An 18,794-nucleotide genomic window follows, 5' to 3' on the forward strand; every position below is an offset into this window, starting at 1 on the left:
TTCCTGAAAGATTATTTGTGCAGGAGAAATCGGTCCGTTTTCTGCGTCATGTTTGGCTACCAAAAAAAAACGAAAATTCAGTTATAAAAACGCTGAACTTTTTCCAAAATAACTCCATAATATCGACTGAAACATGGCAAACGTTGTTTAGAATCAATCCTCAAGGTGTTTTTCTACATATCTCTTCAATGATGTATCGTTCCTGGAAGTGTGCTTCTGCTTCTGTATCCCATGGCATAATGAGTGTTACTGACAATTGCGCACCAATTTAGACAAAGGACACCGGACGGCCCCCTGGCAAATGTAGTCTCTTATGGCCAATCTTCCAATGATATGCCTACAAATACGCCACAATGCTGCAGACATCTTGGATGAACGGCAGAGCGCATAAGCTCGTTCACAGCATATTCACAGCCATATAAGGAGACGTTAGTAATACACAGCGTCAAAAATCCTGTTCATTTCCTGTTTGAAGTTTCATCTTGGTTTCGCCTTTAAGATCAGTTCTGGGGTACTCACAGATAATATCTTTGCAGTTTTGAAAACGGCAGTGTTTTCTTTCCAACGCTGGCAATTATATGCATAGTCGAGCATCTTTTTGTGACAACATATTGCGCTTAAAACGGGCACGTTTTTTAACCCAATAATGACATAGCACCCCCATAGGTTGAAGAGGTTAATACAGGTAACGAGTGGAGGACAGAGGAGCCTCTTAAAGAAGAAGTTACAGGTCTGTGAGAGCCAGAAATCTTGCTTGTTTGTAGGTGACCAAATACTTATTTTCCACCATAATTTGCAAATAAAATCATTAAAAATCCTACAATGTGATTTTCTGGATTTTTTTCTCTCATTTTGTCTGTCATAGTTGAAGTGTACCTATGATAAATTACAGGCCTCTCATCTTTTTAAGTGGGAGAACTTGCACAATTGGTGGCTGACTAAATACTTTTTTGCCCCACTGTATGTAGTGCACTACTTTTGACCTGGTCACATAGCGCTCAAGACAACTGGGAATTCTGAAAAAAACAGGGTCAAATCATGATGATATCAGTGATCTTCAGGTCGGAGCTCTAGGAAGAGACCCGAGTTCCCGATTTGCAATTCCGAGATGACCGTTCAAAGCTTATTTCCCCGCCTGAGTTTTTTTTCCCAGTTTCCAGTTGTCTTGAACTCACTGAAATCTGATTTCCCAGTTCTGAGTTTCCAGTTGTTTTCAGCGCGACAACAAACATGCTGGATTGACACAATGGCCAATGTTTAATGTGTATCCTTTTAAGCTTGGAAAAGAGACTTGGGACCACACACACACTTCACTGAATAGCTGGCTAGTGATTGCTTTGCAATGGTTGCAGTTAGCTACTGATTACTTTCAAACCACACATTGCTGAATTTGTGATTTCCAACTTGTTGTGTGACGTTTATGGCCGATGAGCACCGTTACGTTTTATCTATAATTTCTCTTCATTAAAAAGGATTTGCAAGTAGATTGTCGACTTAATTCATGATGACTGCTAGCTTGCAACTTAAGATTTCGAAAGTATGACGTTGACATGATCAGTCCAATCAAAGCTGCTATAGATATAACGTCATTTGACCTATGGCCAATGACCTTGAGCCTTCTTGGATGTGCACTTCTAATGTAACTCTATGGCAGCATCCAAGGGGCTTGAATTTGAGCTCTCCCCTTAGATTTGACGGTGTCGTAGTGTCCCCATGAGTGACAGAACACTGAGCCAATCAACTAGAGAACATTACCAACCCCTATGCTCTGTATTTTCTGCTGGCTGCCCCACCACCACAGAAAGCACTAAGCTAGGCTGAAACACATGCATTTTGGAGCTGCTTTACCCAAGAAAGCACAAAAAAAGACCATGTTTGTATGCGGCTTTATGAACTAAATGTATTTTTTATTTTTTACATCGTTTGCAAACTGATATTTGACACGTATTAATGCCAAAATAGCATGCAAAACAGGCTAGAAAGGTGGGGCTCAAAACAGGCTCTGCCCCACCTGCCCTGAATGATGTGTCACCACTGAGCCTTGCCCTTGTGCACACATTTCAAATGGTTCGCTAGTATGCATATTGGTACAAAGCTTTAGGCACACATTCTAAGTAGTGTACTAATATGGAACGTAGCCTAACAGCCCTCTTGGTGGACTGCCATACTTTTACACTGGAGACTGCTCCTTCTAGTCTGAATGCTCTGAAGTATTCTTGTGGGGACAAATTTCAGATCCAATAACACATTTCAGTCCATTTGAACCAGATCGCTCTAAACTGGGTTGTCGAGCCTTCCATTGTAGTTAACCTGCAAACAGGGCTCTAAATGACATTTTTCATTGGTAGCACCAGAATATTACATTTGTTTCATTGATTGAGATACAGCCTATATGAATTCTAGCTACTTTAAGCACATGTTGTTCCCTAGAAAGAAGAAACTATCCACTGGGCACACTGGTTGAATCAACATTGTTTCCACATCATTGCAATGAAATGACGTGGAATAGACGTTGAATTGAGGTCTTTGCCCAGTGGGTAATATGTGACACTGTAAAGGCATTTGTTTATTATAAAAGCTCAAATGTTGATACGAATACCTGTCATTGATATTACAAAGTTGTTTGTGGAATAATCGGTTTCTGCATTGTGTAAAAGCACTGTTTTCCTATTGAGATGCATTACATTGAAAATTGTGCACTGTCTCTCTAAAAACGTCAGGTTGTTGACGAAGACATGCAAGAGATCTGTCTTTTATTCATTGCTATGACCTTTTCCTTTCTGTCTGTGGCCCCAAATGTTTGGAGATACTGGTCATGTTACCAGGTTGTTAGCTAGCTAGCTAGCCAATGAGATGAAATGACTGAACAAAGTGTAAATGACGCGCGAGGAGTTTTCGAAATGCCCAAGACATGGCTAAGGAATGTAAAATGTGGTCCCTGCGATCCACTATAGGGAGATAAAAATATTGTGCCGGGAATATGGCTCGGACCTTTTGACCTAGTTGGGCTATAAGCAAGCCGTTTTCGCTGTAGTAATGGTGCAACCACGACGCTATCGAATCTGCACTCGCCTTATTATTACAGCAATTATTATCTGGGAGATTTTTTCCTAGGGGCACAGTGCTCCCAAAATAAAACTCCTGGTCGCACAGAAAAATATTTTGTTGCATATGCAAACAAATTGGTCGCACTTTAGAGCCCTGCCTCCAGCTAAAAACAGCCTCTCTGGAAGCTTCTACCTCCACCGCAGACTCACTGCATTGTCACAGTCCAGGAGTTAAATCTCCCCTAAATCTCTATGGGTGTAAAATGCGACGTGCAAGACTGGCCCGAGATCAAAGGTGATGAGCTGGAGGTTGGCTTTTAGTTAGTGCACCAAGGCCAGATTCCGTCTCAATCTTGAAAAACACCACCGCATTGCTTTCGCCTAGCCAGTCCTTTCAGATCAGTGGCTACAGAACAAAGCAAAAAGGGGCTGCCATTTGAGAGTAATTTGGGAGCTAGCACAGTTGTAACCTCCCCGCCACCCCAAGTTAGTTCGTTACCGGTCCGACACAGCTGAATTCCTCAAGGTATTGATTTGGGAGGCACCGTCTAACAGTGGCACGCCTTCAGTTTCTCCCTTGTCCGTCTATCAACAAAGAGCCTCGGTAGCTTTCATGCTGAATGGGAATCACAGAGAGTCGATAACCCCCCCGAGATCAATGGCAGACCAGCAGTTTGATTATAGTTCTCCTCATCGCTCTCCCTGACAAGGCATTGATCTCCACTAAACTGGGATATCAGCAAAGCCTGACGAGGGGAGAAACAAGTCACAACATAAATAACAGGGCTGGTTTGGTTACTGTAGTGGGGGGCTTCCCTCACAGCCATGTACATGTGCGCACACAGTATCAGTCAAAAGTTGACACAGCTACTCATTCCAGGGTTTTTATTTATTTTGACTATTTTCTGTAGACTAATAGTGAAGACAATAAAACTATGAAATAACACATATGGAATCATGTAGTAACCAAAAAAGTGTTAAACAAGTGAAAATATGAGATTCTTCAAAGTATCCACCCTTTGTCTTGATGATAGCTCTGCACACTCTTGGCATTCTCTCAATCAGCTAGGCTACCTGCCGCTCCATTTTCCTTTCTCTCTATGACCCCTTCAGCCTTGTGTTTTTAAAATGATCGTTTTCCCACACGATTGCATAACGGTAATGCAGCATATCCACAACTCTGTCCTGGGGACCCCAATGGGTGCACGTTTCGATTTTTGCCCTAGTACTACACGGCTGATTGAAATAATCAAAGCTTGATGATTTGAATCAGCTGTGTAGTGCAAGGACAACAAACAAAACGGGGTCCCGAGGACTGAGTTTGGGAGACACTGAAGTAATGCATTAACAAAGCCGGCACACGCAGCCCGTGTGTCTGGAAACAAAGGACAAGCTCATAGAACAGCTTCTTCCTGGTTGAGTCGAGGAGAGAGCAGAGGCAAGGTCTTCACTAAGTCAGCCAATTTTTTAATAATATAGAGTTGGTTTTTTTTTTATCCTCCCTGCTTTGGTCTCCCATTCAAACAAGCTCTGCCAAGCAGTCCTTGAAGGCGACGTCCGCCCAAACCTGACGAGGACTGTGAGAACCACTCTAACTAGCCTTTCACACTTATTTTCATCCATACCGAGGGAACCGTTTAGAAATTAAAGCGCTTTTTGCACATAGTCCCTTCATTTTAGGGGACCAAAAGTAACGACAAATTCACTTGTGTATTTAAAGGATAAAAGTTAAGTTAAGTATTTAGTCCCATATTCATAGCACACAATGACTACATCGAGCTTGTGACTTTGCGGTTTCGGTTGTGATTTAGATTATTTTGTGCCCAATAGAAGTGAATGGTAAATAATGTGTTGTGTCATTTTGGAGTCACTTTTATTGTAAATAAGAATAGAACGTGTATCTAAACACTTCTACATGAATGTGGATGCTAACATGATTACGGACAAATCCTAAGTGAATAATGATGAGTGTGAAAGTTGCAGACACCCAAGACATGTTAACCTCTCACCATTACAATAACAGGGGAAGTTAGCATTATTGGGGGGGTATGATATTTGTAGAGTCACATGATGTAGTCATTGAGTATTATGAATAATGGACCAAATACTTAAATTTTTACTACTTCAAGTACACATATAAGTGAATTTGTCCCAATACTTTTGGTCCCCTAAAATGGGGGTACTATGTACAAAAAGTGCTCTAATTTCTAAACGGTTCAACCGATATGGATGACAATTCCCTCAAATTAAAGCTAACAGTCTGCACTTTAACCTCATAGTCTTTGTATCAATTGAAAGTGCTGAGGTACGGAGCCAAAACAATAATACATGTGTCACTGTCCCAATACATTTGGATCTCACTGTGTCACGGCCCAACCTGTCGGTCTGAGTATTACTGTCCCACTCCTCTCCTTCTCTGTCAGTCATAAATAAATACATATATATATAAATATATAAGGCGGAATGATCCAAAGGGGTTGGATCTCCCATGTATCTTCAACTCACTCTTCCTGACACTTTTGTCTCTCCCGCTCTTTGTTTCTCAAGTTAAAGTTCTAATGTACTCTCTCTCTCTCTCTCTCCACAGTTCTTCATCCTCCTCCTTCTGATCTTCTTCTTGGAGATTCTGTCCATCACGCTCTTCTTTGTTTACCAAGACCAGGTAAGGCGACGTCTCGCTCTTATTTCTTTTACTGTGGTCGATTCCGGTACAGTTTAAGTATCACAGAATAATAACATAATATATATTGATTTAAACTAATCCTATATACTTTTTCCCCCCCCCTGTACAATAAGCAAGTCTGATTGAAAGGGCAGAGGAGCAATGGCTTTTCAACATAAATCAAATCTCTACACATCAGAGCATTTCCGACTTGGGAAGGTATTAATAATGCATTTCGCAGCACACACACACACATCCTGCTCCTACATACGCACGCATACACTGGCACACACGGACACAGTAATACAATTCACGGCATTCCAAATTCAATCCGTCTAAACAAGCGTTGCTCCAATGACGGGACACCCTCCAATTTATCGACCACGTCACTCCATTATGCATGACTTGTGGCGTCCTCGCTACCCCGGGGGCCAGGACAAAGGCTGTTGATGTCTAAAGTCTCTTTCTGTACCTTTTTAGTAAATAATGATCCTATCCTTTTGATATTTTTCTCCACCCTCTTTATTTCCTTTGAGTGTATTACATTTTCCCCCACTCTCGTACTGTCTATAGCCTTTTATCTGTGGTTATGTAATAAAACCCATACAGGCTCTGTTAAATCGGAATCCTCCGCCCCACAGCCATTATAATCCTTTGGTTTGTCTCAATCGCTGTGTAATTCTAGAAGAGTTCCTGGATTGGTAGCATCTTCCTGGGCTCTCAGCCACTACATCCCATCCGTTATGAATGTTAACTTACCTCCGTCCCCACCCTAGTCCCTATGTCTAGCATTCCCCTGTTTCCCTATCCTCCATTCCGTGTCTGAATGATTTTGTTTCAGTTCTTAACTGTTCTACACAAAGCAGTGCAACGAGAAACTGAGTAAACGAGTGGAGCACTGTAAGAGTCAGGCGTACTGTAAGACTTGTTAGGAAGGAAGACAAAGGGGGAATGGTCCTCTAGTGGCTATTTTAAATGGACTCTACGTTGTTCTTGAACAGCAGGGAGTCATTCCACATGTACATAAGAGCTATATGTTAATGTTATTGTTGGGAAGGCTATTTTTTTAAGTGTTTTCCATTCTGAGTACTGGAAGGGAGATGTGTGTGTGCTGGCTTTTATGGCAGCCCAGCACTGACACACAATGATTAAGCACGGTCTTGGTGATCAGATGAGTTGGTACGTGACGTTAACGGTTATGTCAACTTGCGTTATAACCCACTGCAAACTGTTACATTAAAACAGCGTACAGTATGTTGTTGCCTTTTTCAGAAATATTCAACCTTCCAGCAACATTGATTCAACATGATTGAAAAAGTACGAAATAACGAGGAAACTTTGCCCAGAGAGCTGATTCCCTGATCCCTCATCAGTATTCTGTTGCCGGGTCTCATTCCCACAACTCTGCTGCTCCACTGATGGCCTGGAACACTCCCAGCTGTCTCATCACGACATCAGCCAGTGGCCCCTAATGCCAGCCTACAGCTGCCAACCTTGCCATCTTTGACTGACTTCAATCCCTGTAACTCCAGGCAGTCATGCCAGTACCACCTAGTCCAGTGTTTCCCAATCCTGGTCCCGGGGACCAAAAGGGGTGCATATTTTTGTTTTTGCCCTAGCATTACACACCTGATTCAAATAATCAACGTATCATCAAGCCTTTTGATGATTTTAATCAGGTGTGTAGTGCTAGCTTTGGGGGAAAAAACTCAAATGTGCTCCCCTCAGGGGTCCCCAAGACCAGGATCGAGAAACGCTAACCTAGTCTCATCACCAGCTAGTCACATAACCACCTAATCAAATAGGGTCACTAAAAAAAAGTTACGGCAGCCAGGCAGGGTTTCCTTTCCAACTAGGAAACCTTGTCAGTCAAACCAATTAAGTTACTGTAGGAAAAGGGTGATCCGTCCGGTGTCCATAAACACGTCTGTTTCTCAAACTAGACACTAGTTCAAGATGGCGGCAGGGCAGCTTTGCCGAGCGTGTTGTGTCACACTGTTTGTTTGTTTCAAGTGTTACACGTTTTTAATTACTTAGCACAACCATTATAGGCTGCATTAAACAACAGGCAAAATCTCAAATCCTACAGGATCAAAGCAATTAAGGCGTTAAATTGACATCTGCTGTTTTCTGCATGAGGAGATAAAGCCGGTGTGGTGCCCTCCCTGGAAGCCGAGAGAGGATACATCTGTGCTGTGACTGACGGTCTCGACATGTTGAGCCGGATACCCCTGCCGGGTGGACTAGCAACCAGTGATTGGCTGGTCTACTGGGCCCGCTCTGCCTCACTGTGCGGTAGCCTACTGCAAGGTGACTGGGTGCATTGACCAGACCCACTCACTGGGCAAAATCCCCTGTCAGTACATTCCTGCAGCGGTTGTTGAACGCACTGACCGCTCTAACTAAGGCAACAATTTTTAGGAAGAAACAAAGTGTTTTATATTCTTCTGCTTTTGGTGTCAGGAAACATTCACCCAAACCCAGGCCCATTGGGTATGGATCAGGAAACATTCACCCAAACCCAGGCCCATTGGCTATGGATCAGGAAACATTCACCCAAACCCAGGCCCATTGGCTATGGATGAACTTCCCACTCCAAATTATTTTAAAACTAGATCAGGGTTGGGACTGATGCATATTAATGTGAGTTTGATGCTGAAATTGGACATGATAAAAGTCTGGGTTCACACTGCTGACCCAGATGTCTTTTAGTACTGTCCGAGACCCGTTTTAAGAAATCTGTTCTAAATCAGTCTATAGGCTTGGATGGTCTAATGTTTAGCGATGTGACCTACAAAGTAGGGGGGGGGTTCTTGAATTAAGGTCTTTATCCAAACCAAAACAGTTTGAGTTTTTAGCATTGAAGCTGCAGTTATCGAAAGCTGTGAACTTAGATTTGATAGGCTGTTATAGACCTCCATCTGCAAAAGTGGATTCTCTGGCTGAACTGATCTGTGGTTGGGGGGGGGATTTATGGGCGATTTTAAGTTGGGATTGGTTATCTCCAAACTCTGAGGCCATAAGAGGACTGTGCAATACATTTCATTTTACTCAAATGATGAATGAGGTTACAAGACTCAATCCAAAAGACATCTCTAAGTCAACACTTATTGATGTTATTCTAACAAACAATCCGTATAAATACTCGGCCGTTGGGATTTTCGCTAATGATTTTAAGTGATCATTGTGCAGTTGCTTGCATTAAAGACACCAAAATCCCCAAAGTGCCCTCTCGGTTCATATTCAAACAACATTTTAGGCAGTTCTGTAAGCATGCTTTCCTGCATGAACTTTATACATATACAACTGGGACAGGATTGCACTTATTCCAGATATCGAAGAGGCATTCTCCTATTTTCATTCTATATTTTCTACTATCTGTGATAAATATGTCCCTCTCAAAAAGTACCGGGCAAGAGATAGACAATCCCTGGTTTACAGAATTATCTGATTTGATCCAAAAATAAAATACACATTGGGCCAAAGCCAGGAAGGGTAATTCCCAGACTGAATGACAGTTATTCAGGGCACTTGGAAATACGTGCACCTTGTTAATATGGAAATGCAAATCTAGCTTCTGTTATGAATATACCAAGGAAAACCTCAATAACCTGACAAAATTATGGAAAACCATTAAATCCATGAATGTTAACACAAACTCCTCTGGTCTTCTGCTGAAATTGACCTCAAATTCAATGGATGTGACTAACAAGAATGAACTGCTTGACATGTTTAATGAGCATTTTGCTAAAGCTGGGCATTTATTTGGTAATGAACTCCTTCCAACCATCTCAAATGAGGCTGTGAATGAAACTGCCACATGCCGGCCTACGGTTCATTTATTTCATTTTACAGAGATTGAGCTTCCAGGAGTTGTAAAGGAACTCAAATCTAATGATATTAAGAAAGCAGCTGGCCCAGATGAATTAAACCCATATTTTCTAAAAAAAAAAAAAAAATGGTGCAGAGATCATTGCTGCCCCTCTCACTCATATATTACATCTTTAATTGGTGAGTAATACCATTACAAAAGTCTGGAAAGCAGCCGATGTCACGCCTTCGCATAAAGGTGTAGATCCGTCCCAGTTGGAGAACTATCTAAACTGCCTGCGCTGGCAAAAGTTTTGGAAAACTTGGTGACCTCACAGTTCAAAAGACTTTCTTTATAATAACTCAGTTTATCTCAAATCCAGCCGGGATTTAGAGCCGAGCATAGTACAATTACAGCTGTAAGTAAGATTGTAGGTGAAGGAGAATCACTGTTTCACTAATCGAAGACCTTCGACACTGTTGACCATGCCGTGCTGTTGGATAGGCTAAAAAGGTTGGTTTAAGTGTTGATGCATTGGATTGGGTCCAAAACTACTTTTCTGACGTAACTCAGGAGGGTATGAAATCTGAGTTTCGAAGACTTAAAAAAGGAGTTCCCCAGGGCTCCATTTTTTAGGTCTGATCCTTTTTTACACTGTATATACATGATTTAGGGCAGACTGTTGACTCTGCAAATCTCCATCTTTATGCTGATGACACAATTATTTATTCTAGCGCATCTAATATTGAGAAGGCTTTTCAGGACTTACAGTTGGCCTTTGATGTTATTCAAAGGCAACTTTTTAAATTGAAACTTGTGCTTCATGAAAGGAAAACAAAGATTATGGTTCTCTTCCCTGAAAGTAAACAGATGGAGTCACGTGTAGATTTTAACTATAAAACACCAGCAAATTGATAGGGTCACCTCCTATAATTATATTTGGATTTGATTAGATGAAAAGTTGAATATTAAACAGCACATTGATACCTTGACCAAGAAACTGAAGTTGAAATTTGGTTTCTATTACAGGAACAAATCTTGCTTTTCAATGTTAGTCAGAAAATATCTTGTTCAAAGCACTTAAAAAAAACTGTGCTGGATTATGGGGATATTGTCTATATGCAGGCCTCAGCAAGTACCTTAAACTCTGGACACAGTGTATCATGGTGCTTTAAGATCTATTGCAAATGCTAGATCCCTCACCCATCACTGTGATCTGTACGCTATGGTGAAAGGGACCTCTCTCTCCACCAGGAGGCTAAAGCACTGGTACACTTGTGTACAAAGCATTGATGGGACAACTCCCTTTGTATCACTCTTTACTGGCCAGATCGGTCTCTCAATATAGTCTTCGCTCACAGTCGCTGCTGACTTTGTCTGTTCCTAAGTCTAGAACCGAGATGGGGAAGAAAAAAGAAAACAAATGCCATAATGCCTTCATCCTGGAACATGCTTCAGAAGATCTTAAAGTTAGGGGAGTTAGTGTCTTTGCCTGTTTTTAAGACTCTGATCGACAACTGCATTTGTATCTTTAACTTGTGACACGTTGTCTTGTGTGCATTCTGTATTTTTCTGTAATGTTTTATGGACTCGCTGCTATTTACCTGGTTTTGCTTCCTTGCCAGGTCACCCTTGCAAAATAGGTTTTTAACCTCAATGGGTTTTACCTGGTTAAATAAAGGTTACATACATTTTTATTTAAATAGGACAGACTCACTTCAATGGAAGTTGTCAGTCATTTTCAGTTAGTTTACACATTATAAAATAAATAAAGTATACATCCAATTGCTCAATTCACTGAGACACCTGTCAATATTATTCTCATATTTTAAATGAAAGACAGTGATGTTTTCTTCAATGTCACTGTTTCTTTTAGAACGGACGTTGGCATAACTCAGTTTGTTGTATTTAATCTTGGTATGAATCATATTTCTTAGATTAACAAGGTGCGCATTTTACCTCAGCAACATGGGATTTCTGAGGTTCAATGTAGCAATTTGAAATTGAGTCATGTATTTCAAGCATGGAAATGTTTCATTGGTAAAACGCACCACTAATCATATTGATTTACCCGTTAAATGAATGGAAACATGAAATGACTAATTAATTTGATCCCCCACAAAACATGTCAAATGTTCTGCTCTTTATGTGAAAAGGAGGAACCCATTGGTGAAATCCTGTAGTGGTGTTGACCGTAAAAAAAAAAAACAACACCTGGGTTCAAATGGTATTTGTTTTGTTTCAAAAGCTTTAGCTGGACTTCTGGCAGGATTAACTGGCAGGCAGGCTCAACCAAACACGCAAAGTACAAATACTAGCCTATTTGAACCCACGTCTGGGAAAAGTATCTGTTGATTCAAACTTCATAGGCATTATTTTACTAGGCAGGTCAGTTAAGAACAAATTCTTATTTACATTGACGGCCTACACCGGCCAAACCCGGACAACGCTGGGCCAATTGTGCACCGCCCTACGAGACTCCCAATCACAGCCTGTTGTGATACAGCCTGGATTCGAACCAGGGTGTCTGTAGTGACGCCTCTAGTACTGAGATGCAGTGCCCTAGACCGCTGCTCCACTCGGGAGCCCCATAAGCCAAAATGAGGGTCGTGTACAAACCGTCGGATAGGAAAACAGTCTAATTCAATATTGCAATCAGGTTGAGATAAAACCATAATACAAGAACTAGAAAGGAGCAAAGCAGCATTGAGGAAAATAGGCTGTGGGTGGATACAAAGCGTGAACAGCTTCTGTCAATGTTTTCCTATGAATACATATGAATGCATTTGAATGAACATACGAAATTAAGGGGAATGACTCCAGAGAGAATAGAATCCAAAAAAAGGCCCCATTTTCACACTATTCGCCCCTTGCAGGGAGCTATCACAGACGAGCATAGATAAGCAGTTTGCCATTTTGGGACGATGCACAGAGCCTTCCCCTTCTCTTCATATTTCCTGATTCCTTGTCCAATAAACATGTCACACAGTACAATGTCTGAAGTACAGTGCATTCGGAAAGTATTCAGACCCCTAGACTTTTTCCACATTTAGTTACATTTGAGCCTTATTCTAAAATGTATTAAATAGATCCCCCCCGCCCCCATCAATCTACCCACAATACCCCATAATAACAAAGGGAAAACAGGTTTAGAAATGTTAGCTCATTTATTAAAATAAAAACAGAAATAACTTACTTATAAGTATTCAAACCCTTTGCTATGAGACTCGAAATTGAGATCAGGGGCATCCTGTTTCCATTGATCATCCTTGAGATGTTTCGACAACTTGATTGAAGTCCACCTGAGATAAATGCAATTGATTGGACATGATTTGGAAAGGCCTGTCTAGAAACGTCCCACAGTTGACAGTGCATGTCAGAGTAAAAACCAAGCCGGTTGGAATTGTCCGTAGAGCTCCTAGACAGAATTGTGTCAAGGCACAGATCTGGGGAAGTGAACCAAAATATTTCTTCAGCATTGAAGGTCCCCAGGAACACATTCTTTTTTTTTTTAAATTTTACCCCCCTTTTCATGGTATCCAATTGTTTTAGTAGCTACTGTCTTGTCTCATCGAGAGACAAAGGTTGAAAGTCATGCGTCCTCCGATACACAACCCAACCAAGCCGCACTGCTTCTTAACACAGCGCGCATCCAACCCAATGTGTCGGAGGAAACACCGTGCACCTGGCAACCTTGGTTAGCGTGCACTGCGCCCGGCCCGCCACAGGAGTCGCTGGTGCGCGATGAGTCAAGGATATCCCTAACGGCTGAGCCCTTCCTAACCCGGACGACGCTGGGCCAATTGTGCGTCGCCCCACGGACCTCCCGGTCGCGGCCGGTTGCGACAGAGCCTGGGCGCGAACCCAGAGTCTCTGGTGGCACAGCTGGCGCTGCAGTACAGCGCCCTTAACCACTGCGCCACCCGGGAGGCCCCTCCATCATTCTTAAATGGAAGAAGTTTGGAACCACCAAGACTCTTCCTAGAGCTGGCTGCCCGGCCAAACTGAGCAATCAGCGGAGAAGGGCCATGGTCAGGGAGGTGACCAAGAAGCCGATGGCCACTCTGACAGAGCTCCAGAGTTTCTCTTTGGAGATTGGAGAACTTTCCAGAAGGACAGCTATCTCTGCAGCACTCCACTAATCAGGCGTTTATGGTAGTGGCCAGACATAAGCCTCAGCAAATGGCACACGACAGCTCTCAGACCATGAGAAACAAAATTATCTGGTCTGATGAAACCAAGATTGAACTCATGGGCCTGAATGCCAAGCGTCACGTCTGGAGGAAACCTGGCACCATCCATACAGTGAAGCATGGTGCAGCAGGTAGCCTAGTGGTTAGTGTTGGACTAGTAACTGAAAGGTTGCAAGATCAAATCCCCGAGCTGACAAGGTAAAAATCTGTTGTTAACGGTTAACCCACTGTTCCTAGGCCGTCATTGAAAATAATAATTTGTTCTTAACTGACTTGCCTAGTAAAATAAATAAATGGTGGTGGCAGCATCATGCTGTGGGGATGTTTTTCAGCTGCAGTGACAGAGAGACTAGTCAGGATCAAGGGAAATATGAACAGAGCAAGGTACAGAGATCCTTGTTGAAAACCTGCTCAGGGCCTCAGACTGGGGCGAAGGTTCAACTTCCAACAGGACAATGACCCTAAGCACACAGCCAAGACAACGCAGGAGTGGCTTCGGGACAAGTCTCTGAATGTCCTTGAGTGGCCCAGCCAGAACATCTCTGGAGAGACCTGAAAATAGCTGTGCAGCGATGCTCCCCATCCAACCTGACAGAGCTTGAGAGGATCTGCAGAGAAGAATGGTAGAAACTCCCCAAATACAAGTGTGCCAGGCTTGTAGCGTCATACCCAAGACGACTCAAGACTGTAATTCTTACCAAAGGGGCTTCAACAAAGTACTGAGTAATGGGTATGAATTATTATGTAAATTTGGAGGTTTAAAAAAAAAATTGACAACCTGTTTTTTCTTTATGGGGTATTGTGTGTAGATTGAGAAGGGGGACAAAACAATTGAATCAATTTTAGAAAATGGCTGTAACATAACAAAATATGAAAAAAGTACTTTCCTAGTATAATGTCTGAAATAAAACTTTGTTTTCTCCTCTCCCTTCACTGCACTGACTGGAAAAGCTTTGCCAGTTGCTGAAAAATGATTTAAAAAATCCTTCCTTGAAACTCTAATCTTATATGGCAGGTTTAGCTGTCTTGTGGTGACCCGGCATATTATGAGTCAGTGTGTTCCAAGGCAATACACAGAGGATATGCTCATGTCTCTCCCCCTACTGTATTTAAAGCCCCCTTTTCCTTTCAAGTATCTCTCACTTTCTATGTTTCTTTCTGACTTGAGAGAAAATGTATATGTTTGTCTGTGGTGCTGGTTTCACTGGAAATATACTTCTTTCACAAGTTCCCTCCTTCTGTTGACCTGATGCCATGAATGATGCCATTTGAGTGTTTTTTCTATTTATTGAAATGGAATTTACCCCGCCTACGACAATGCGTTTTCAACCCACATAATGCAAACTTTGTTTATGTTTACTTTCAGGTCGCAGCTGCAAAAGCAGTGAATTATGGTCTTCCGTATTGTTTTGGGGGATTTTTTGTGTACCTTATCTTATGCTGCCTCTGCTATTAAAACTTCTTATGGCTGAGATCCCGCTAACGGGATTGATATGACAACAGCCAGTGATAGTGCAGGGCGCCAAATTCAAATAACAGAAATATCATAATTAAAATTCCTCAAAAGATACAAGTATTTTACACCATTTTAAAGATACACTTCTTGTTAATCCCACCACAGTGTCCGATTTCAAATAGGCTTTACAGCGAAAGCACCACAAACGATTATGTTAGGTGAGTGCCTATTCACAGAACACAGCCATTTTTCCAGCCAAAGAGAAGAGTCACAAAAAGCACAAATAGAGAGAAATTAATCACTAACCTTTGATGATCATCATCAAATGACACTCATAGGACTTCATGTTACACAATACATGTATGTTTTGTTCGATAAAGTTCATATTTATATAAAACAATCTCAGTATAAATTGGCACGTTATGTTCAGTAGTTCCAAAAACATCCGTGATTTTGCAGAGAGCCACATCAATTTACAGAAATACTCATCATAAATGTTGATGAAAATACAAGTATTATACATGGAACTTTAGGTAAACTTCTCCTTAATGCAACCGCTGTCAGATTTCAAAAAAGCTTTATCGAAAAAGCAAACCATGCAATAATCTGAGTACGGCGCTCAGAGACCAAAACAAGCCAAACAGATATCCGCCATGTTGTGTAGTCAACAGAAGTCAGAAATAACGTTATAAATATTCACTTACCTTTGATGATCTTCATCAGAATGCACTCCCAGGAATCACACAATAAATGTTTGATTTGTTCGATAAAGTTCATCATTTATGTCCAAATACCTCCTTTATGTTAGCACGTTCAGCCCAGTAATCCAAATTCATGACACGCAAGCAGAAACATGTCTAACGATGCATATAATAAATCTTTAGGATGTTTTTAACATAAATCTTCAATAATGTTCCAACCGGAGAATTCCTTTGTCTGTAGAAATGCAATGGAACAGAGCTCGCTCTCACGTGAACGAGCGTCACCAGCTCGTGGCTCTCTGGCAGACCTCTGACTCATTCCCCTCTCATTCGCCCCCACGTCACAGTACAAGCCTCAAACAAGGTTCTAAAGACTGTTGATATCTAGTGGAAGCCTTAGGAAGTGCAATATGACCAATATCCCACTGTACCAACCAGATTTCCCACTTCCTGGTTGGATTTTTTCTCAGGTTTTTGCCTGCCATAGGAGTTCTGTTATACTCACAGACATCATCCAAACAGTTTTAGAAACTTCAGTGTTTTCTATCCAAATATACTAATAATATGCATATCTTATCTTCTGGGCCTGAGTAGTAGGCAGTTTACTCTGGGCACCTTATTCATCCAAGCTACTCAATACTGCCCTCCAGCCATAAGAAGTTAATTTATGTTCTGCTCTCTCTCCCCCTTTTCTCTCTATCCCATTATCTTGCTCTCTCTGCCCTTCACCTACGCTCTCTCTCTCTCCTTCTAAGTAATTGATGCCTCCCTCCTTAACTTGCCTGGTGTAGTCAAGGAGGCGACGGCAGTCCCAAGGTCAACATCGATACCTAGCTAACAGTGAAACAGCAGTTCACACTCCCTACTAATGAGAGTCTATTAGGCTCAGCTTGAAAAGTCAAACTTTGAGTAGATGTTTTAAAAATATCAGATTTGATTAGTCTTTCACCAGACATATTTGATCATGCATTTTTTTTAAGTTACAGCAGTGTCAGCAGAGGCATGATTGGAAGTCTGAGACAGTATCTGCTCAGGGCCATATTCTGACTTGAGATAGTTTGAGTTTAGTGCTCAAATTTGTCTCCCATTAACGTCAATGAATGACGCAAAAGTCAGAGTTAAGTTGCTCCTGTTATTTTCAGAAAGGGAATACAAGACAAGTACAAAGCTAAACTAATGAAATGTTTTTTTAGTAACTTCCACTGAAGGCCTTACCAATTGATCCTTTGTTACCTTTGTGTTTTACATTGTACCAGTATATTATATTGCTCAGAAAAATATCAGGGCTATTATTCATGCTACATTGCGGCTGTGTTGAAACGGATGTAAACAGATGTGATTTAGTCGACAGTGGGTTGAACAGACCACTGAGGGTATCAGCCTGTAGCCCTCTACACAAACATGCCAAAAGACTACATTACTCTACTGGCACAGTTTTTGAGAGAGCAATGGCGATCAATCAGATTGATATCTTGTTTGTTGACTGTCTGAATGTATAAATAAAGGTTAAGTCATGTGTTTCGGAGACAGAGCCAGAATTTGTGTGTGTTTTGCATGAGTAAGGAGGTTTATGTCTTCACCTTGATGTCTTTGTGTGTCTTGTATCCAGATTGGTCACTATGCCCAGAGGGATTTGAAGAGGGGACTCCAGCTCTTTGGCACCGAGGGCAACGTGGGCTTGACCAACGCTTGGATGATCGTACAAACGGATGTAAGTCCTTAAGCAGAGTGTTTGTGTGTGTGTACACAAGATGGCACTGATAGAGATGGCAGTTTTGTTTCTAGTCCTTAGGAAACTGTACAGTATTTAGTTTTTTTAATGTATTATTTCCTACATTGTTAGCACAGAAAACTCTCAGCTTTCACACTTCAAGATTGCTTCAATCATAGACTGGAATATGTTCCGGGTAGCCTCAGAAAATAACATTGACGTACATGCTGACTCAGTGAGCAAGCTTATAAGGAAGTGGATAGGAGATAAATGCACGTACCACCGCATTTAATCATGGCAAGGCGACTGGAAACATGGCCCGAATACAAACAATGTAGTTATTCCCTCCGTAAGGCAATCAAACAAGCAAAGTATTAGTATAGAGACAAAGTGGAGTCACAATTCAATGGCTCAAACACGAGACGTATGTGGCAGGGTCTACAGACGATCACGTATTACAAAAAGGAAACCAGCCCCATCGCGGCTATCGACGTCTTGCTTACAGACAAATTAAACAACTTCTTTGGGCGCTTTGAGTACAATACAGTGCCACCAACGCGGCCCGCTACCAAAGACCTTGGGCTCTCCTTCTCCATGGCCGACGTGAAAAAAACATTTAAACGTGTTAACCCTTGCAGGGCGGCCGGCCCAGACGGCATCCCTAGCCACGTCCTAAATACGGACATATTCAATCAATCCCTTTCTGCTGTCCCTACATGATTCAAGATGGCCACCATTGTTCCTGTTCCCAAGAAAGCGAAGATAACTGAACTAAATGACCATCACTTCTGTCATCATGAAGTGCTTTGAGACTAGTTAAGGACCATATCACCTCCACCCTACCTGTCACCCTAGACCCACTCCAATTTGCTTAAGGCCCCAATAGGTCCACAGACGATGAAATCACCATCACACTGCACACTGCCCTAACCCATCTGGACAAGAAGAATTCCTATGTTCGAATGCTGTTCATTGACTACAGTTTAGCATTCAACACCATAGTACATGCCAAACTCATCCTTTAAGCTTGAGACCCTGGGTCTCAACCCCGCCCTGTGCAATTGGGTCCTGGACCTCCTGACGGGCTGCCCCCAGGTGGTGAAGGTAGGAAACAACATCTCCACTCCGCTGATCCTCAACACTGGGGCCCCAGTCGATGCGACGGCAGTGGAAATTTTAAGTTTCTCGTGTACATATCACCAAGAAACTGAAA

The 18,794-nt window shown here is 41.9% G+C and overlaps 1 protein-coding gene across 4 annotated transcripts in view; it reads left to right on the forward strand.

The window, feature by feature from the left end:
* The window catches only part of tspan4a (tetraspanin 4a), a 99,944-nt gene that overhangs the window by 72,700 nt on the left and 8,450 nt on the right, over nucleotides 1-18,794 (forward strand). For 3 of the 4 annotated variants that reach the window (XM_035734614.2, XM_035734604.2, XM_035734586.2), the window contains 2 exons: nucleotides 5,635-5,709; nucleotides 17,480-17,581. In XM_035734614.2, the coding sequence (XP_035590507.1) occupies nucleotides 5,635-5,709; nucleotides 17,480-17,581 (177 nt within the window). The remainder of the gene's footprint in view (nucleotides 1-5,634; nucleotides 5,710-17,479; nucleotides 17,582-18,794) is intronic. The other variant, XM_035734596.2, reaches the window with a different exon arrangement.

The sequence above is a fragment of the Oncorhynchus keta genome, chromosome 2 (assembly GCF_023373465.1).
Source record: "Oncorhynchus keta strain PuntledgeMale-10-30-2019 chromosome 2, Oket_V2, whole genome shotgun sequence".
NCBI classification, from domain to species: Eukaryota; Metazoa; Chordata; class Actinopteri; order Salmoniformes; family Salmonidae; genus Oncorhynchus; species Oncorhynchus keta.